Genomic DNA, 22,761 nt, shown 5'->3' on the forward strand with positions numbered 1-22,761 from the left:
CACATAATCAACTTTCCCTTTGTACAAATACAACAACACTTGGACCCTAATGTGATAACACATTAAAAGAGAGTGGACCTGACAGTGTAACGTAACACATAAATGAGAAAGGTGTTATGTCCTCTTGGGTCCATGAATTGTTTAAGCATATTATCACATCAGAATCCACATCTTCTGTATATAATATATATAGAAGTATAGTTACCTTGCAAAGTGTATAACTTTTTAGTAAAACAATTTCTTCCAAATATTTCCAGCAAAACCTTGGTCTAGAATTGTAATCCTTTGGTAAAAATACAAATAAAAAACATTTCACTTCATGTTGCAAGGCAGAATTTAGCGACCACGATAACTAAAAAATGGCAGCCATAGCAGAAGGTATAAACTGCAATACTAACAGTTGAACAGGAAGGTTTGGGTAAAAGTAACAACTAAAGATATAGCAGTAAATTTTCATCTTCACTGTATGGACAATAATCTGGCAGTGTGGATCACGCACTCAATATAGAACCTGTCCAATTTTCATTCCATTGATTACCAACCGTGCGGTGAAGACAAAAACGTACCCCACCATCTGCTTCTAAAAGATGGCTGGGATTGTAACACAGTCTTGGTTCAAAGCTAGTCCTGCACAATACATGAAATCACTTCAAACCTTAGTCACTGACAAGCTTATAACACACCCCCAGTCATCTGTAGTTCTCAAAATTATGATTAGAATCTTTGTTAGTTTTATTAATTCCCTACTTTCAGTATTTATTGCCTTTTTGCTCCTCTAGACTCATCAGTCTTAGGTTCTCACCATGCATCACTTAATGAACTAAATGTATACATAGTTCAGTAATTTACACAAGTTTAGTGTTAAAATAGAGCCAGACTTTCAATTACTCTACACAATGTTGCCAGCACTGGGTTCACATATCTTAAATTGCAACATGTTCCCTGTGGTACTTGAGGGTTTGTAAATTTTTCCAGAGCTGATATTAAAGAGATTCCAGAGATACTTTCACATGTGTGACAAACTGTTACATTAAGAAGTCCATCGGTCATTCCAGTTCTTTTTACTATATACAATTGTAATTTGATTCAAAATTATTGATTGTTTCTCAATGGTATGCAGCGAGTAACGGAGCCATACCCACCAGGAAGGCCCAGGTTTAATCTGCAGTCTGTGCTGAGTTAGCTGATCTCAGCCAGGACAAATTGCCTTTGGGTTATGGAGGGGAAAATTGGCCAGAGTTCCCAATTCAGATCACTCCCCAACTATTGCTGATGGAAGCGCCAGTGTGTTGATGTCAGATGAGGAATGGATCAGAGTTGGCTGTGGGACAGTCAAGTAGCTTGCAAACAATCACTGTCACCTGAAGAATGGTCACCAGTGCGAGGTGCATGGGGGGACCTGTGGAACTGTACCCTAGCAGGGAGTCAACACTTCCAGGAAATGGGGACGCTGTGGGAGAAAATTGACCGAAATAAAAAGATACAAACATTATGTATGGTAATATAAGTATGATTTTTTTTGGTAGTACTTCACTAAGTAGACCACAGCTACTAAATTGCACATCATTGTTTGCATTGCAACATTGCATCAGTGTGGATTTTTTTTTCTTCATTCATGGGATGTAGGCGTCACTGACAAGGCCAGCATTTATTCCCCATCCCTAATTGTCCTCGAGAAGGTGGCGGTGAGTCACCTCCTTGAACAGACCGTGTGTTGAAGGTACTCCTATAGTGCTGTTATGTAAGGAGTGCCAGAAATTTGACCCAGCGACGATGAAGGAACAGCGATATATTTTCAAGTCAGGATGGTGTGTGACTTGGAAGGGAACTTGGAGGCGGTGGTCTTTCCATAAGCCTGCTGCCCTTGTCCTTTTAGGTGGTAGAGGTCGCGAGTTTAGGAGGTGCTGTCGAAGAAGCCTTGGCGAGTTGCTGCAGTGCATCTTATAGATGGTACACACTGCAGCCACAGTGCTTCGGTGGTGGAGGGAGTGCAAATCAGGAAAAGAGCTGCTGGTCCATCCAGCCTCTTCTATAGAGTTGTGATGCTCTATGCAACGGAATATGTATACTGTCCACTCACCGAGAGCCGTGTAACCCCCCGGGAGAGGCGAAAAACTAGATAAAAGCTCAGGCCAATTAGAGCGAATAAATCTGGTAAATCTCCGACCTCCTTAGACAATCAAAACTAATCCAGGAGACCACCTTGGCCCTAATTAATGTTACAAAGTAACTACCTCTTGTACAAGGTGAACTCTGCCCCAGACAGAGAATGGCCCATAATTTGTGGTCAGCGGTGGTGTGGCGGTGATCGCTGCTGACCTCAAAGAAAGCTGCCACAGAGATCTTGCAATTTCTGTGGCGAAAACTTTAGGTTTCTCGACATGTAATTGATTGTAGCGCCGTCAATAGGGGATTCTGAGCCTAGTGCAGCAGTGAAACCATCAAGCTGTCTAAGCAGCCAATCACATTGAAGAATTCTCAGAGACGCCAAACCTGGAAATGAATAGCACTGATTATCTGCACTTTTTAAAAATGTTAGAGAGCAAAAAAAAGATTGGGACATACACATGGGGTTAAGGTAGAAGCTGAAAAAATAATCAAGCTTTACAAAAAATATATATATATATTCCAACAAGGCTTAACATTTAATGGGGTATTTAGCAGTGATATTAGTACGGAAAAGCTCAAGTTTTCGTCAGTTCCACTGATTTCACGGATTGCTGACTATCGGGATGGGGGGGGGGGGTCCAAAATGCAGTCTGTGTCGGAGCAGTGAATGACTGACCACAACTTCAGGATTTTTGCGTTTAGATGCGCATGTGCTAAATCCCGAAGTTGCGGTCTGTTTCAGAGGGGTAATGACGGCAAACACTGACAGTTCGCGATCATTACCCACTGCAAATTCCGGGCCAATGGGTCCCGCTTTCACTTCATGGAATCCAGCGAATCAGTATTCACCGCACGAGCCATCAACTTGTTTATTTCAGCCTATTATTTGATAATAACGGAAACTCTACCAAGTTCTTGCAGTTGCTGTGCACTGTTCTGTTGTAGTGTATTGCAGCCACTCGGTTCTCTTTGTACATTTTCCTTAAGCCTTTAGTAACAAGCAATTGCTGCTCCAAAGCTGCTGGACTGTGAGTGATTAGTTTCCAGCTTGTGTGTTTTTATTCTGGGATCACACAGCAACTTCAACGCATCTCCTCACTGATCAACTATCTCTTGGTCCCAAGGAGATGATACAATGACAGGTGATGGAGGCGAGTACCTTAGACCAGAGGACCTGAAAGAGCTTGGAGATGACTCTCTACCCAGCAGTCGATACCTGGACAATATGATGTACAGAGGAATAGGACGCCTTGGAGAGCGCTCAGACAGGTAGCTTTATGTTTGTTTTTGCAAGCTTGATCAAAAAGCTGCTATAACGGATTGATATTTAAAATACAGTATTCTCATTGGCTAAGAGAAATTCCAGTCTCAAACCATTATGTGTGGAGTGCAAGGTGCTTTACTCCCCAGGAAGTTAATAGTTCATACAAAAGCAAAACACTGCGGATGCTGGAAATCTGAAATAAAAACAGAAAATGCTGGAAATACTCAGCAGGTCAAGCAGCATCTGTGGAGAGAGAAACCGAGTTATCCTTGCAGGTCGATGACCTTTCGTCAATTAATAGTTCATGTTCTGACAAAGGGTTTGACCCGAAACGTTAACTCTGTTTCTCTCTCCTCAATGCTGCCTGACCTGCTGAGTGTTTCCAGCGCTTTCTGTTGTTATTTCAGATTTCCAGCATCTGCAGTCTTTTGCTGTTGTAATAGTTAGTTGTGTGTGGGCCAGAGCCTCTGTTCTCTCATAAGTTTTGAAAGATTCCATGCAAAGTTTCAGAAGTAGCCAGGCTGTCCAAACAGTGCATAGCTGCATCTCAGGACGGCCCCCTAATCCGGTAGCAGTAATGAACTCTAAGATATGTTTTTAATTTGTTCTCATGCTAACTGTTGATTTTTTTTGTGATATCTGGAAGGTTCACTAATATGATGTCCATGTTATTCTGTTTTGATGTTATTATATCTCTAATTGAGGCTAATAAGCCGTAATATCAAACCTACCATGAGTTCATTAAAAGTTTCCCCACCTCATTATAATCCTTGCCTCAGCATTTTACTTAATTTTTATTTAAAACAAATGAAACCCCAGTGTAGCCCACATCTAATTTTTGTTTACTGATCACCTCAGCAATCTTTACAGAGAAACAAGCTTACGACGCTTCCTTCCCCAATGGCTTAATCGGAAAGTGCTCTGGATGGTGGGGTACTCAGCCACATAGCCAAAAAGAACTAGGATTTGATTTCCAGTCTGTGTTGTGTTGGCCGATCTCAGCTGGGGTGATAGTTGTGGTGTTGCAATTGATCTCAGTACACTTGAGGTAGGGAAAGGAAAAATCAGCCAGTGTTCATACCCCTGATCAATACAACACCAAATTGCATTTATATAGCGCCTTTAACATAGTAAGACGTCCCAAGGCGCTTCACAGGAGCGTTATCAAACAAAATTTGACACTGAGCCAGATAATGAAACATTAGCACAGGACAATTCAAAAGCTTGGTCAAAGAAATAGGTTTTAAGGAGCATCTTCAAGGAGGAGCGATTTAGGGAGGGAATTCTAGAGCTTAGGCTGATGCAGCTGAAGGCACGGCTGCCAATGGTGGAGCGATTAAAATCGGGGATGCTCAAGAGGCCAGAATTGGAGGAGCGCTGATACCTGAGGGTTGTAGAGCTGGAAGAGATTACAGAGATAGGGAGGAGCGAGGCCATGGAGGGATTTGAAAACAAGAATGAGAATTCTAAAATCGAGGTGTTGCTTAACCCGGGAGCCAATGTAAGTCAGCAAGCATAGGGGTGATAGGTGAACGGGACTCGGTGCAAGTTAGGACATGGGCAGCATAGTTTTGGATTAACTCAAGTTTACGGATGGTAGAACATGGGAGGCCAGCCAGCAATGCATTGGAATAGTCAAGTCTAGAGGTAACAAAGGCATGGATAAGGGTTTCAGCAGCAGATGAGTTGAGGCAAGGGCGGAGTCGAGCGATGTTACAGGGGTGGAAATAGGTGGTCTTAGTGTTGACGCGAATATGTGGTTGGCAGATCATCTCGGGGTTAACTATAACACCAAGGTATCGAACTGTCTGGTTCAGCCTCAGACAGTTCTGATGAAGGGTCCCAGACCTGAAACGTTAACTCTGTTTCTCTCTCCACGGATGCTGCCTGGCCTGCTGAGTATTTCCAGCATTTTCTGTTGTTATTTCAGCTATCCAGACAACTAGTTCTTCCTTCATCAGCTGCACCCTAAGATGAATAAAATGAGGGTTTACAGATCTGCCGTTAGATTCAGTGACTGTTGTTATGCAGCTCAATGGGGGAAGCTTCTGCCCTTCTCTGCAATCAGGGCTCCACTTTACATAGTGGAACCCAGTTGGCCAGAAGACACTTGTACCTGACAAATATTCAAGCATGTAAGACAACCATAACCATCTTCCTTTGTGCTAGGTATGACTCCAGCTATTGGAGAGTTTTCCCCCTGATCCCCATTGACTTCAGTTTTACTAGAGCTCCTTTGTGCCACACTTGGTTCAATGCTGTCTTGATGTCAAGGGCAGTCACTCTCACCTCATCTCTGGAATTCAGCTCTTTTGTCCATATTTGGGCCAAGGCTGTAATGGGGTCCGGAGCCAATTGTCTTGGTGGAACCCAAACTGGACATCAGTGAGCAGGGTATTGCTGAGTAAGTGCCACTTGACAGCACTGTTTTTTTAAAATTCATTGATGGGATGTGGGCGTCGCTGGCTGGCTAGGCCTGCATTTAGTGCCCATCCCTAATTGCCCTTGAGAAGATGGTGGTGAGCCGCCTTCTTGAACCGCTGCAGTCCATATGGTGTAGGTACACCCACAATGCTGTTAGGAAGGGAGTTCCAGGATTTTGGCCCAGCGAAAGTGAAGGAACGGCGATACAGGTCCAAGTCAGGATGGTGTGTGGCTTGGAGGGGAACTTGTAGGTGGTGATGTTCCCATGCGTCTGCTGCCCTTGTCCTTCTAAGTGGTAGCGGTCGCGGGTTTGGAAGGTGCTGTTGAAGGAGCTTTGGCGAGTTGCTGCAGTGCATCTTGTAGATGGTACACACTGCAGCCACAGTGCGCCGGTGGTGGAGGGAGTGAATGTTGAAGGTGGTGGATGGAGTGCCAATCAAGCGGGCTGCTTTATCCTGAATGGTGTCGAGCTTCTCGAGTGTTGTTGGAGCTGCACTCATCCAGGCAAGTGGAGAGTATTCCATCACACTCCTGACTTGTACCTTGTAGATGGTGGAAAGGCTTTGGGGAGTCAGGAAGTGAGACACTCGCCGCAGAATTCCCAGCCTCTGGCCTGCTCTTGTAGCCACAGTATTTATATGGCTGGTCCAGTTCAGTTTCTGATCAATGGTAACCCCCAGGATGTTGATAGTGGGGGATTCAGCGATGGTAATGCTATTGAATGTCAAGGGGAGATGGTTAGAGTCTCGCTTGTTGGAGATGGTCATTGCCTGGCACTTGAGTGGTGCAAATGTTACTTGCCACTTGTCAGCCCAAGTCTGAATGTTGTCCAGGTCTTGCTGCATATGGACACGGACTGCGTCAGTATCTGACGAGTCTCGAATGGTGCTAAACAGTGTGCAATCATCAGCGAACATCCCCACTTCTGACCTTATGATGGAGGGAAGGTCATTGATGAAACAGCTGAAGATGGTTGGGCCTAGGACACTGCCCTGAGGAACTCCTGCAGTGATGTCATGTGATTGAGATGAATGACCTCCAACAACCACAGCCAACTTCCTTTGTGCTAGGTATGATTCCAACCAATAGAGAGTTTTCCCCTTGATTCCCATTGACTTCAGTTTTGCTAGGGCTCCTTGATGCCACACTCGATCAAATACTGCCTTGATGTCAAGGGCAGTCACTCTCACCTCACCTCTTGAGTTCAGCTCTTTTGTCCATGTTTGGACCAAGGCTGTAATGAGGTCAGGAGCTGAGTGGCCCTGGCGGAACCCAAACTGGGTGTCAGTTAGCAGGTTATTGCTGAGTAAGTGCCGCTTGATAGCACTGTCGACGACACCTTCCATCACTTTGCTGATGATTGAGAGTAGACTGATGGGACGGTAATTGGCCGGGTCGGATTTGTCCTGCTTTTTGTAGACAGGACATGCTTGGGCAATTTTCCACATTGCCGGGTAGATGCCAGTGTTGTAGCTGTACTGGAACAGCTTGGCTAGGGGCGCAGCTAGTTCTGGAGCACAAGTCTCCAGTACTATTGCCGGAATGTTGTCAGGGCCCATAGCCTTTGCAGTATCCAGTGTCTTCAGCCATTTCTTGACATCACATGGAGTGAATTGAATGGGCTGAAGACTGGCATCTGTGATGCTGGGGACCTCAGGAGGAGGCCGAGATGGATCGTTCACTCGGCACTTCTGGCTGAAGATAGTTGCAAATGCTTCAGCCTTGTCTTTTGCACTCACGTGCTGGGCTCCATCATCATTGAGGATGGGGATATTTTTGGAGCCTCCTCCTCCTGTTAACTGTTTAATTGTCCACCACCACTCACGACTGGATGTGGCAGGACTGCAGAGCTTTGATTTGATCCGATGGTTGTGAGATCGCTTAGCTCTGTCTATCGCATGTTGCTTCTGTTGTTTGGCATGCAAGTAGTCCTGTGTTGTAGCCTCACCAGGTTGACACCTCATTTTTCGGTATGCCTGGTGCTGTTCCCGGCATGCTCCCCTGCACTCTTCATTAAACCAGGGTTGATCTCCCGGCTTGATGGTAATGGTAGAGTGAGGAATATGCCGGGCCATGAGGTTACAGATTGTGGTTGAATACAATTCTGCTGCTGCTGATGGCCCACAGCGCCTCATGGATGCCCAGTTTTGAGTTGCCAGATCTGTTCGCAATCTGTCCCATTTAGCACGGTGGTAGTGCCACACAACACGGTGGAGGGTATCCTCAACATGAAGACGGGACTTCGTCTCCACAAGGACTGTGCAGTGGTCACTTCCACCAATGCTGTCATGGACAGATGCATCTGCAACAGGTAGATTGGTGAGGACGAGATCAAGTAGGTTTTTCCCTCTTGTTGGTTCCCTCACCACCTGTCGCAGACCCAGTCTGGCAGCTATGTCCTTTAGGACTCGGCCAGCTCGGTCAGTTGTGTTGCTACCGAGCCACTCTTGGTGATGGACATTGAAGTCCCCCACCCAGAGGACATTTTGTGCCCTTGCTACTCTCAGTGCTTCTTCCAATTGGTGTTCAACATGAAGGAGTACTGATTCATCAGTTGAGGGAGGGCGGTAGGTGGTAATCAGCAGGAGGTTTCCTTGCCCATGTTTGACTTGATGCCATGAGACCTCATGGGGTCCTGAGTCAATGCTGAGGACTCCCAGGGCTACTCCCTCCCGACTGTATACCACGGTGCCACCACCTCTGGTGGGTCTGTCCTGCCGGTGGGACAGGACATACCCAGGGATGGTGATGGTGGTGTCTGGGACATTGGTTGTAAGGTATGATTCGGTAATTATGACTATGTCAGGCTGTTGCTTGACTAGTCTGTGGGACAGCTCTCCCAATTTTGGCACAAGCCCCCAGATGTCGGTAAGGAGGACTTTGCAGGGTCGACACCTTCCATCACTTTGCTAATTATTGTGAGTAGACTGATAGGTCTGTAATTGGCCGGATTGGATTTGCCTTGCTTTTTGTGGACAGGACATATCTGAACAATTTCCCACATTGTCGGGTAGATGCCAGTGTTGTAGCTGTACTGGAACAACTTGGCTAGTTCTGTGAGCACAGGTCTTCAGCACTACAGCCGGTATGTTGTCAGAACTTGTAGCCTTTGCTGTGTCACACAGTACTCCACACAGTATTTACAAATTTGCATTTACTCGCGCAGTTATTTAGTTTGGATTCCAGGAGAGTGGCATCTATGAACTGGCGCTGCCACGTGTGTCATACAGCTCTCTTATCCTGGCGGCAGGATCAAGGAGCCACGGATGAGTGCCAGTGTATGCTTTAGTTTGGCTCCATCTGAATACAGAATGAATAGGCAGAGAATTAGTTCCAGTATTTTCCATATCACCCATTTGTATAACATCTCAGCTGAAATATCAAAAGATCCGTTGTATAAGGTGATATAACTCAGTAATGAGTTTCATCCCACTTCATATACTTAAAGCGGTAGATCCTTGAATGGATAGATATTGAAAATTAGAGTATAGTGAATTTGGTTAGAGCTTCAGGTTGTTCCGGTGCAAACTTCAGGTGCTGTCTGTACTACTCAAAATGCATGTAAATGGCTGTGAATTCAATTGCGAACAATGTTAATTCTGGATGGTGCACTGGCTTCAGTGCACTGTGCCATGGAGTGGCTAGCATACAAGTGAAAGACCTTGATTTCCCACAGAATTAATTATGGATATTGGCTGTGGTTTGTATGTTTAAGCCCCACTCCAGAACTTGAGCACGTAAGCTAGTCTGACACTTCAGTGCAGTACTGAGAAAGTACTGCATTATTGGAGGTACTGTCTTTTGGAGGAGGCCCAATTTGCCTACTCAAGTGGCTATGACAGATTCGAAGAAGAGTAGGGGAGTTTTCTCGGTGTCCTGGCCAATATTTACCTCTCAAACACCAAACCTGAAATAAAGGTGGCCAAACTTTTAAAATAATATTAAAATATGTTTTTTGAAAAGTTTCTTAGACAGTTTATTAAACTGTTATTATTTAAAATGGACAAATTTCACACTGCATAAAATTAAAATTAGTTTTCCAGGCCCTTAACATTTGTTTAGCAGTAATAACGCTGTCAGAATCCCAGTTACACCTAACCCCTTTGGGTCTAACTTTTAGTGGGGAATTTAACAGCCTAATTACTGCGAAAGAGCCGATGTTTTTGTCAGTTTCCATGATCTGGCTGATTACACAGATTGCCGGCTTTGTGGGCCGGGGGGTGGGCGGTGCAGCGCAGCCTGTTTCAGAGACTGCAACTTCATGCACCAAATCCCGAAGTTGCAGTCAGTTTCAAAGGTGGAATGACAGCAAACGCTGCCAGTTCACCGTCATCCCAACCGCAAATGACGGGCCATTATATAAATGCAGGTCCTTGCCTATTGTTGGGGAGAAGTGCAAACTGGAGGCCAAAAGGTTTCTCACAGGAAGATGTGAAAAATTGAAGAGAAAGTCAGTCTTGTCCATTCTGGGCCATTTTTCACAGCGATATTGATAAGCACTGGAAGGAGGTCACCTGCGTGCCCTCTCAGCCAGGCGTGTTATAATAGGGAGACATGAAAAAGAACATAGGAGGAGAAAATACTGAACAAAACTCAAAATAATTAATTGCTGAAACTTTTGTTGGGAATAGAATAATGAACACATAGCTAAATCTGACTGTTAGAGATGTACAGCTTGGTATATGGCAAGGAATCAAGCTGCATGTAAAATTATGAGGCAATGGATGTCACTGTTTCCCGTTGCTAACCATGTCTTTAATTAATTTTCCCCATAATGTTGTTTCTTCTTTTCTAAATGAGTACGTATTGCATCAAAATATCGGTAAAAATGTTATTTTCTGGCATGATACTTTGAGCATCGTTAAAAAAAATCCAGTCCTTCTAATTGTTCAAGTAAATGTAGAAAATAAGCATGACTTTGATTTTAAATTAGCAGTTTTTTGTCTGTCTGTTAACATTGTTGTTCTGTATGCATCTGTGCGTGTGTGAGTGTGTGAAAGTGCATTGTTTTACCATTGTTCTGCCATTCTCCCTTCATAGTTGCTGTTTTCCCTCTCCTTTTCATATGCTTCCACACAGTGCTGTAAACAGGTAGGTGGTCCTTGACACAAGAGTAATGTCACAGTGCTGTGGCTGTGTCTGCAATCCACTTTTGACGATATGGTAATGCTGCTTGGGGTTGGGGTTTGAGGCATTCACCTTGTGCATAGGAGCTATTTTCATGGCTGCATCGCTTGCCTTTGGTGTTTTCCTATGTTCACTGCTAAGCTGCTCACATCAGGCGGGGTCTATGAGACTGTAATAATGCTGAAACAGCTGCCATTACGCCTTCTTTTTTCTTGTGACTGCTGGCCTGAGATTCAGCAGCCTGGATTATTCAGCTGGAACCTACCACTGATTGACTAAATGGGGGTGGGAGAGGGGAGGGGAGTCGAAGCTTGATTATTATTTTATATTTTTTTTCCTCTGCCAGTGGGTTGCTGGGTGTATATTTTTAGGAATACATTCCTGCTGCAGAGACACAATTTGTTTTCCTCTTTCAGGTATTTGTTGTAAAAATTATAAATGTGATTTTTTGGGGGGGGATTTTGCTAGCAGTCACATCTATTTACTGTTTGCCGTGATCACCTATTTTGCTGTTTGTGCTGAGTATTACTGCTGTCTCTGATGTACTGCTTGCCTGTTAAGGACTAGACAAAGCATTATATTGTGATTAATAGAAATTATGAATGTTATTGTATAGATATTGGCATTTTATGTTTTAATTTTTTTATGAAGGCTTTAATAACATCCTATGAAAATGATTGTACTGTGGTTTTTGAATTCATTAATGGCCTTTTGTCATGTCACATAGACTATGTACTGAATCCATCCACGTAGGTTTTGTTGCGCTGACTTACTTAACTGCCACGTTAAGGACTTGTAGAACTCTGGGAGAACAGCTTCAATTCTCCCTTACATCTTCATCGCTGAACTTGCTATCTTTAGACTCGAAGGAGCAATGCATACGCTTAACCCTTTAAGAACACGTTTCTACTTGAGTTACTCAGGGTAAATGTAACATGGAAATGTCCCAGGGAATCTCAACCTGAATGTTGAAGCAACAAAAAAATGCATCAAAAAGAGAAACAAAAAATAATTTCTGTATAATGGTACAAATTATTGATTGCTATTCGATTATTATATATATTTTTGACAACTGCCCTGTGATATATATTTGACTATTGAATCTGGTGTAAGCTGATATCTTGGATACTAGCTTCAAAATTCTTAGCAAGGTACAAGTGCATATTATAAAGAGGAGGACGCCATCTGCTCCACAATGTGATTTTAACAAAGACTCGGGGGGAGCCCCACACAGTGTCAAACCCACCAGAGAAACCTGGCGGCATGCAGGATAGTAGCCAGAAAGGCCCTGGTAGGATAAAAAGGTTGTTATTTTTCAGGAGGCTTCCTTAGGAGGAGCAGGAAAATCCTTGGGCCTCCACTGGCTCAGTCCTTCCTACACCTTCATCTTTTTGGAACCCACTTCAATTTAGAAAAGAAATTGTTAGCTATAGTGGAATTTTGATGAGTTTTTTTTTGAATTTTCTTACTGGCAGTCTGTCGCAGTGATATCACTAATGCAGCGTGGCTCTATTACAAACTGGAGAATTTGACTTCAAACTGGCTTGAGAGCTACTTCAGAGCTGCCCAAACCCAGGAAACCATGCTATTGACTAGGAAATCTGCATTCCCCATTACCAGTTTGGTTTCCTGCAGTTGGGAGACTCTGGAGCCAATCTCAGTTGCAGACTCCACGGTTTACTCTTGTGGGATGAATGGGAATGCTCTTGTTGGTAGCCTCACTGGAGTAGCCTAGCACAGAGGGAAATTCAACTGAAGGGTCTCCATGGCAAGAAGACAATTTATTTCAATAAAAAAACTATGGAGTATAAATCTCCTGAAGCGAATATTTGCTTCTATCAAATTGGGGTGTGCTTTGAATCAAAAATACTCCCTCTAAACTTCCCCATTAATGAAAATTATTAGATGCAGTCAAGTTTCTTTGTGTTTGTAGTAATAGTTCTCTATTAGGTGAGAAAGCATTCCACCCACTGCACTGAAAGTTTGATTTAATAGGAGTATAAGCATAACCTGCCAAAATGAAGTGGCTTAATATACCAGATCAGACACTGAATGGTGACTGTCAAAAGATGATTGTGTAGCAGCCAGAACAGTCTAACTTGGCTGATCAAAAGTCCCATCAATTTCATGAAAAAGTATTTTGTAAGTCATTTGTTGCAGTATTGTAAATTGTGAACCCTTAGAAACATTACTACTGGCCAAATGCCACCCTTTTCCGTACAATTATAATTGAAAACAAGTCAAAACATAAGGGGGGGGTAATTTCCTTCATTGTGTGGGAGGTAACCTGGCAAAACAGATCGCCCGCCCTTGTAGAACTTGCCCAATTTTCGTTCCATTGATTTTAGTTACAACCCAGGCAGTAAAAATGAAAATTACCCTTGAGACATTTTTGCATCGCTCTAGAACAGTACAATATTATTACAAGAATCTAGAGGCACTGGAGAAGGATGAGACCAGAACTGAGAGGTTATAAATATCAGGAAAGACTGAACAGGCTGGTGCTCTTTTCTCTCGAAAATAGAAGGGTGAGGGGTGAGGGGTGACCTGATAGACGTCTTTAAAATTATGAAGGGATTTGATAGGGTAGACATAGAGAAAATGTTTCCGCTTTGGGGAATCCAAAACTACGGGTGATAAACATAAGATAGTCACTAATAGATCCAATAAGAATTCAGAAGAAGCTTCTTTACCCAGAGAGTGGTAAGAATATGGAACTTGCTATCACAAGGAGTCGTTGAGGAGAATAGCATAGATGCATTTAAGGGGAAGCTGGATAAGCAAATGAGGGAGAAATGAATAAAAAGTTGGCCTCCTTCTGAGCTATACTATTCTATGATTCTATGATTATGCTGATATGGTTAGATGAAATAGGGTGGGCGGAGGCTCATGTGGAGCACAAACACCAACATAGACCAGATGGGCTGAATGGCCTGTTTCTGTGCTGGAAATTCTATGTAATATTAATTAGTAATATCTTCACAGAACAGTTAATGACTGTCAGAGCTTCCAAAGCAATTTTCAATATATTTCTATGAACAATTTTTAAATACAGTTCCCACATGTCCTATTGGTTGAAGACATTCGCTGGTACTGTAGTACTAAGTCATACAGACATAAGGTCCCAGTTGGATTTCCGCTCTGTGCTGAATTAGCTGATCTCGTCAGGGGCAGCACTTGTGGTGTTTCAATTGGCTTCAGTGTCCCAGGCTACGGAGGGGGGCGGGGGAATCAGCTATTGCTTGCACTGTAAATTGTCCAAATGATATCAATACTATGTGTTGGATGTCGGCTGAGAACTGGACTAGGTTCAGCCATGATGCCCTCGTGAATTGGCCTGCTGACCCTGGCATGCAGCTCACATGGAAGATACTGACTTGGGTGAGGAACTGGAGAGCTGCCAGTGCCCATGGAATCAGACTCCAGCAAGAATGCAGCACCTTGATGGGGTGAGGGGGAACAAAAGGGAAGAAAATTGGATTAGAAAAATACATATAGCAAGAGAGTACACTTTTGTCAATAGTTGCAAAGTAAGTGATACAGAGTTTGAAAATGCACTTCAAAGTGAAAATCGTGAACAGATATAGTAGTTCAGAGTGGGGAAATAAAGCAAGGTGGCCACCCACCCAAGGCCAAAGGTTATAAGTTAGGCTCTTCAGTATGTGGGTTTTATTTATATATTGTAATGTTACACAGAAGTAAAATTTATTACCAAAATTCTAATCATGTTATCACTGACTGGATCAGGTAACAACTACTTACATTGCTATAGTGCTTTTCATGTACAGAGAGATAGCATAGAGTGGGCAATAAGTGGGCACCAAAAGGAAGGTGAAAGGGAAGACCTGGATTAAAAAGTGCACAAAAGCATAGTCAAAGAAAAGTGTCTTTAGGAGGCTTTTGAAGGCAGTGAAAGAGATGACAAGGCAGTGATACTGAGGGATATAGATCCAGAGAGCAGGGGCATAGGCACTGGAGGATAAAATAGGGACCCAAGCATCTTTGAGAACTGTGAAAAAGAGCTTTAGGCCCAACAAGCTTGTCCATTTTTGATAAATCTCAAACCCAGCTGCCTGCCTTCTCAAGATATCACAAATTCCTTCTACCCCCAGAAACACAACTAATTGTGCTTGAACGCACTATCTGCTTCAGTGGCCTTCCCTGGCACCTTATCACACAAGTCTCCTACCCTTTGGGTGAAACTGTTCTTCCTGACTTCCATTTTTACTCCCGGTTTCATTATTTTTAGCTTGCATCACCCTGGTATTGGAACCCTTTGCCATTGTGAACAATTCGGCTTGATCAACTTTGTCAGTTCCCTACTTTAATATCTCATGTTACTTGACTTAATTCTGATGTGACTCAAGTAGATCTTTGTGAACTTACAGGGTTGAAGATGATTAGAACTTCACCCATAGAAATCTGCTTACAATTAACACCAGCTTCTGCAGACTTTTTGGTACACAGCATAGTCACATGGTTACTGTAAGATGCATATGACTGACCACCACTTGCCTCAATGTATCTTCCAGGGGTTTCCACAGAATGATCATTGATAAAGTTGCACAAAGCCAAAGGGGAGTTTGCTCATCGCCACATTGGGATTCTTCAGTTGATTTTTAATTCTTCAGATGCATTCTGTTTTCTAAAAATATATCCCCTTTAAAGTCTTTCTGATTCTCTTAGATCAGTCATAGCTTGAATGACTAAAGTGTTAAGTTTTTGAAGTGGAGGAGGTGCTATCTACTACTTTTATTTGATGCACAGTGATTTCTTTGTGTCAGATAATGCAGCACAGAAAATATTCTGATTCTTCAGTCATTTTCCTTCCCATTTTTAGAATAAATTTAGACCTTGATTGAAAGAAAAGCAAAATATACCATGATTGTGCAAACATCTCTTGTATATAGCTTATTATGCAATAGAATTTATTATTCACTCCATCATTATCAAACTGCTTTGCGGGGAATGTTTTTTTGGCTGCTCCCAGTAGTAAGGGATTTAGTATTTTGTCCCTTGAATACAATGAATGCTATCAGTAGGCCTACTTTATTTTCCTTTTGTTAATTCCCAGTCCCCTGGAAGTTGCATAATATGCTAATAGCATGCTTTCTTCACTCTCCTGCCCATCCCATCACATCATCACTGTGCTGCTGCATTTCCATGGCAACCGGTCAACCCATCAGCCTGCGATCCTTCAGTTCAGACAGGTCCAACACACCAAGCCATGGCCCATACCAGAGGGACAGTGCCATGATTGAAGAATTAATCACAGCTACAAGTAGCCAGGTATGCAACATTGCGTCTCTGGTACAGTCTGGATAGCACTTTTGATGTTTTAATGCATATTTATGATTTGGGTTGCCCCTGGCAATTTTTAAACTACATGCAGTATTATCACCAATTAAAATGAGCCTGTGTTTCTTCTGCATCTGATGAGAGTAATTCCTTTTTAGTTTATTCAAAAATTGTTCTTGGATAATGTGTTCACTACTGTTTTCTATTATAATTGAAAAGCTAATTTAGTAAAGTAGCATTTTGTGTGTTTTGCTGTAAAATGCAACATAAATTTAGTATTGACTGATTTTCATTGGTAAGAATTCTAATATGTACTTAGAATGAAAAGTTTACTATATGCATCCATTTAAATTTTAATAGCTTTTGAAATTAAGTTGTATCATTAAATGCTGTTATTTTTAAGCATGTGCAGTAGTTCTAACTTTACTTACATAGACAGTGTTACATAGAAAATGTTTCATTGGCTCTAAAAAGAAGTGTTCCTTTGAAATTACAGGTAGCTCTGGCCAAAGGCCCAGACAAGGACTCCTCATATCGCTTAAGTTGGGAAGCAGAGAACTTGGACAATGTGGCTCTTTCCTCCAGTCCAATCCATTCAGGGTGAGACATACAAACATATCTGGGAAGTACAGGGAAGGAATGTGTTTGTGGGGGAGCTGGGAGATTAGCATGGGATATTCTGCATTCACTGGAAATGTATCACTCTGTCCAAGGATTTTTCAAATACATTTTAATTTTGCATTCTTCACATTCAAATAAGGAAGTGACATTGCTTTTTAAAGAAAGATGTTTCATTCTTAAAATACTAAATTATTTTTGCATATTTCAAGGCCTAAACATTTTTTTATAAAGATTTTGTTCTATAAACTGTAAGCAGCTTATTGGAGAGATGTATAGACTTTAAGGCTGACAACCGGCCAGACTCAGCAGGCGGGATCCTCATTAGCATGGGGCAGGCAGATGGAAAGCCCCACTTTGGCCTCACATTTGTCCTTCAGGAAGTCAGTACAGCTCAGTTCACTCTGTGTATTAATACACGACACACCATGCACTGTACCACCCCATTTAGTGTACTCTATAATACTTATTACCTTAACCAATGAAGTTCTCTCTCTTTGGGAAGCGGTTGGTAATACTGAAGACCTGAAACACCAGAAATTTTTCTGAATTATATATAGAATACAAGAGCAGGGGGGTTATGCTTCAACTGTATAAACCACTAGTTAGGCCTCAGCTAGAGTACTGCGTGCAGTTCTGGTCACCACATTACAGGAAAGATGTGATTGCACTAGAGAGGGTATAGATGAGATTTGCAAGGATGTTGCCGGGAGTAGAGAATCTTAGCTATGAGGAAAGACTGGATAGGCTGGGTCTGTTTTCCTTGGAACAGAGGAGGCTGAGGGGAGACCTTATTGAGGTGTATACAATTATGAGGGGCCTAGATAAAGTGGATAGAAAGGACCTATTTCCCTTAGCAGAGGGGTTAAAAACCAGGGGGCACAGATTTAAAGTAATTGGTGGAAGGTTTAGAGGGGATTTGAGGGGAAATATCTTCACCCAAAGGGTTGTGGGGGTCTGGAACTCACTGCCTGAAAGGGTGGTAGAGGCAGGAACCCTAACCACATTTAAAAAGTACTTGGATGTGCACTTGGGATGCTCTAACCTGCAGGGCTACGGACCAAGAGCTGGGAAGTGGGATTAGGCTGGATAGCTCTTTGTTGGCCGGCGCGGACACGATGGGCCGAAATGACCTCCTTCCGTTCTGTAACTTTCTATGATTCTATAAACTTATATTTTGAAGTTATGCTCAAATTAATATTTGAAATTTTTAAAAAAGTACACATTTTAAACTGAAACTTTACTGCTACTCATTAAAAATACCTTGATTTGACTTTGAAATGGTTGACTTTAGAATTCATACCCAAGATTTCAACAAGTGATATAGAGCACCCAATAACACTATACCAAATCCCAACTACCCCCATTATTCAACTAGCCCCAAAGATAATCTGCCAGAGAAAGAACCCATTTTTAATAGCAAAGTTATCAATTCAGGATGTCAAACTAGAGGCTTAAAAGGCAACATTATATTATTTATTAACATTTAAAGGAAGAGTAGATGGCTACTCAATAAGATTTTTTTCAACCATGTCTCAGCATGGCTTCAAAGCAATTGCAATCTCAGCAGAGAAGCTGATGACAGCATGAATCTGAATATAGCTAGGTAATCCTTATTGCAAAAGGATAAAAGATAAATCTTGAAAAATCTAATACAGTAGAAGCCACTTAAGCAGGAAGTCCACTTTACAGAGAAGGCCCATTGAAAACTGATTTGCCCAAATGCATTGCTGAGGATTGACCTGCTGGTTTAACAAGTCATCCGCGTTCCATCATCTACTTAGGCGGGACAATGACTGTTGTGTTTTGGTAAAATTTTCAACACAGCACACCAGCAGAATATCTGAATCGCACAGCTGATTGGGATGCCATCTGATTAAAATGCCAATTGGCTGAGCGGGGAGGTGCACAAACTGAGCATCCAGCTATGAGAATCAACTGTTGTACAGGCATTGCAAACAGAGCTGAGTCTCATAGCTGACTGATCTGATAATGTGCGTCACTGACTCCATGACCTCCTAGATCCCAGCCTACAGGCATTTCAGTCAGCTGTGAAACTCAGCTGCTCTGCCAACACACAAACACAGCTGAAAAATCACATTTTACCAAGAATCTACTCTGTGAATCAGTGGAGTACCAGAATTTCAAGGCTGACTAAGATGCAGTAACCTGGGGAGACCACTGAATTGAGGATCTACAAATAGAACAGTCAGTGACTTCTGTTCATTGTGACAATTGGTAATCGAGATGAATTTGTTTCCACTGAGGTATCTTAATTAAATGGCTTTTGCTGTATTTTTAGATGTGTTTAGTGAATGCAGTAATGATTGAATATCTGTGAAATTGTCATGGTTGCTGCGGTGACATTTATTTCTCAGCATATATTTATTGTTCCCCTCCCCCATTTATTCATCTTTTTTAAATTCCCCATTGCTGCCTCCCACCTTTGTATCTTATCCTTCAGCTACTGGAGCAAGATGGTGCAAGACATAGGAACCTTACAGCCAGCAGGGTGAGAAGACTTTTATCCTATCTGTCTGGATTGGATCTGAACTCGGGGTTAGGTGGGAAGGGATTTTAAGCCCGCCCATCCGGCGGTTACCGAGCAGGTGGGCAGTTAAAATGCTCCAGATTACTTACCCACCAGAAAGAATCCCAGATCCCATCATTTCCAGTCGTAAAAGATGCCTCTAGACAGGCAGCTAAGACGCCCACCCAAAGCTGGCAAGGTCCTAATTTTCATATGGCAATCGGGTCCTAATAATGCCATCGGGCCCTGACAGCAATTTTAACCTTGGCCTGAGTGTGGAAGCCACCGCGGTTTTCCCACCAGGTGAAGAGGATTGGGGAGCTGAAGAGGCCCTCCAGGTAAGTTTGGTGCTTTCCTTCGTGGGGCCAGGAGGAGCAGGAGTTCTCCTCCAGGCTGCATAAGGAAAGTTTAGTCCTCCCTTGCCCTAAACTCCCCCTCCCTTTCACTACCACAAGTCACACCCAAAAACCCCTTCCCTGAGTGCCTGTGGGCAGCTTTTGGGCACTCGATTTTCCAGGTGCTGGCTGTTGCTTCCCACCCATTTCGCACTAGTTCCAGGCAGGCAGTGGACCGACGACCTGGTAATCTGGTGGTTAAAATTGCCATGGCCTCATACTGCCGGGGCAGGAGGAAAACTAACTAAAACCAGCGGCTTCCTGTCGGAAAACCCATTGGCAGTTTAAAATTCCTCCCAGGTCCTAGAGGTGAAAAGCCAGTGTCTATCCCACTGCATCACACAGCCCCCTGTTGTTGAATTTGATAACGGCCATTGTGCTTAAGGGGATACATAATTGTTGAATATTCCAAATGAAAATACTTGATTACATATTACTTTCGACATTTTGCACTAGTAGCAGTAGCTGACATTATAATTTTGAAATGAATCATCGACGTTAAATGGAGGTTTGTATGCAAGGACTGAAGTAGCTTACTGATACCCTCATTCATTATCATAATTTTTTGTAATTAGCAGTTCCATGCAAGAAACTCTGCCACCTTAGTTAGACGCACAACAGTAATACAGTATCAATGTTAACCCCAGTGGTAAAACCATTTTGTTTCCTCACCACTATAACTGGCATTTCAAAATGATTCCTAAGGTTGAGCAGTGCATGTACTGTCAAGAGGAATATCTAGCACATCAATCTATTTGGAGCCTTCTGTGAGGCATGGCTTTTGTAACAAGCAAACTCTCTACAAAGGAGAAAAGACAACAACTTAAGAAATAAAGGCAAGGTTTGGAATAGTGAAGTTATTTACTAGTGCTGATTAAAAGTAGAATCATCTTTCACTGTTGAATACCTGGAAAGAATCTAACTCTGGATTATATATTCAAGGTTTAAATTAGGCTTTGTTCTGATGACCCATTACTGGATCAGTAGTTCTGTTGTCCATGTGGATTGGTATGTTTCTTTTTGAGGGTTTACTATTTCATTGAAAGAAAGAACAGAAAGTTTTACTGGATCAAGGCCCGTTGACCTGCGCACATCTGTAATTGGCCATAAGCGATGATAAATATAGACAGTCTCCCAACTAAATAGTCATGGGAACATAATGAACTCCTTAGGACCAATTTTAAACCACAGTTGAACCACAAGCAGTTTACTTACCCACGTGGAACTTGGCTCTATCCCGCCGTCTTCGATATTAACCTGAAGGGTTTTTCAGGCGGATGAGGCACCCACCCACCCATTGATGCAAATCAGAGTCCTATGATGTTAATACGGCCCTGATGGCATTTTGACCGGGGTCTGAGCGGGGAAGCCGCTGCAGCTTTCCTGCCAAGCTTAAGCAGGTCGGCAGCCGGTGGAAATGAAGAAGAGGTCCTCCAGGTAAGTCAGAAAATGTCCTTTGTGTGGCCAGGAAGAGCAGGAGTGCTCCCCTGGACCCCACAAGGAAATTTGCGGCCTCTCTTGCCCATGACTTCTCCCCTCCCACAGGACCCTTCTTAAACTCCCTTCTTGCCACTTGTCTAGAAACCGCCAGATAGCCAAGAGCAACCTAATCTTCCCCTGCTCTTCCTGCCCATTGCCATTGCAGTGTCTTGAGAGATAATGGTCATATGGCTTCTCTAGTAACTAACTTTCTGCTAGCTTTCTAATGCCCTGCTTTCCATGCGCTTACATGCATATTCTGTTTCAGCTATTCTTCTCCAGTCCCTGACAGTGAATCAAGGTGAAGATTTGCATCGTGGCTTTCTGTGTGGCTCCATTTGCTTTATTTGGTTTTGCAGCCCTCCTTAACCTACGATCAAAATGCCTCAGTGCTTTGTCTTACATGGTTGTGTCAACCTGGCCACCAAAAAATGATGCAAGTGTCAGTATCATATATTTAAACTCATATATTGTTTTCCAGACTGGGATTCATTTTTATTGGCCAATGGAAACTTGCACCAAAAATGCTTGTTCTCTCTTTAAACATCATGGTACAATGAAAGAAACAGAAAATAAAATTGTGAAATACAAGCCTGTCTATTATGTGACCATTCTGAAGAGATGACTATTCTATAATAAATGTTTTATCTGTTTTCTAATATGAAGGAATTAAATTTGTCTTTTTTACACAGCTGTAGTTGCATTACAAGTGTTGTGTTTAAAAAGGCTGTGTCATCCCACAAGAATAATTTCCACCCTAAAGGTTAAGGGCATCAATGATGCAGAGCACTGATGTGATTTTTCTTTTTATACAACTGGTGTTGAGATGAATGAAATGAGGATTACAACATTAGCAGTAGTGTGATATGATTTTTTTTTACTAGTTCTCCCTTTGATTGCTGCTGTAAATCTGCTTTATGCAGATAATTTATGAAGCTAGAATCACATTGTATGGAATTCTCTTCAAACAGTGACAACAGAAAATGTATTGGCATATTGAAAGAAATAACTCTTAGTAGAGAGTCATAAAGCTAAATATTCAGATCAGTGCTATGACTGACTTATTTTAAACACTGAATTTATAATAATTCAATTAAAATAGAAAAGAAATAATTTTATTTGAAAGACAATCATCTCCACACTTCTGTTATAAAGTAGCTTCACAATGGGGAACAGTTCTTTGATTAAAATTATACTTAATGAAATAAGATTATTCATCGTTCCCTCTTGTGTATCATTTTAACATCCTCTTACTAACTGTATTAATACCTTACCTTTGGGGTATTATTTTCCATAGGTGTGCAACTAACAGTAACATAACAAATACCTTGCTGACAAATGTGTTATGTAGTAAAGTTTGACTTTTTTTTCGTTTGCAAGGAAAACCCTCAAAACATATACACCCTGTCTGCTTGGGACTGACATAATGGGGTAGAGTTTCAGCTTTGGGTGCACTCAGCGATCTAGGCGCAAATTGCGCCCAAAATTGCAAACATTTTGAGAAGTGTTTTTGTTTC

The 22,761-nt window shown here is 42.4% G+C and overlaps 1 protein-coding gene across 33 annotated transcripts in view; it reads left to right on the forward strand.

The window, feature by feature from the left end:
• ank2b (ankyrin 2b, neuronal) overlaps positions 1 to 22,761 on the forward strand; it is a 1,120,520-nt gene that overhangs the window by 942,795 nt on the left and 154,964 nt on the right. For 16 of the 33 annotated variants that reach the window (XM_085962266.1, XM_085962253.1, XM_085962237.1 and 13 more), the window contains 6 exons: positions 3,234 to 3,378; positions 10,838 to 10,888; positions 16,111 to 16,213; positions 16,719 to 16,822; positions 19,305 to 19,352; positions 21,513 to 21,545. In XM_085962266.1, coding sequence (XP_085818392.1) covers positions 3,234 to 3,378; positions 10,838 to 10,888; positions 16,111 to 16,213; positions 16,719 to 16,822; positions 19,305 to 19,352; positions 21,513 to 21,545 — 484 coding nt within the window. The remainder of the gene's footprint in view (positions 1 to 3,233; positions 3,379 to 10,837; positions 10,889 to 16,110; positions 16,214 to 16,718; positions 16,823 to 19,304; positions 19,353 to 21,512; positions 21,546 to 22,761) is intronic. The other 17 variants (XM_085962262.1, XM_085962267.1, XM_085962268.1 and 14 more) reach the window with 9 other exon arrangements.

This window comes from Somniosus microcephalus, chromosome 2 (genome assembly GCF_052327205.1).
Source record: "Somniosus microcephalus isolate GS21.2 chromosome 2, FLI_Smic_1.0, whole genome shotgun sequence".
NCBI classification, from domain to species: domain Eukaryota; kingdom Metazoa; phylum Chordata; class Chondrichthyes; order Squaliformes; family Somniosidae; genus Somniosus; species Somniosus microcephalus.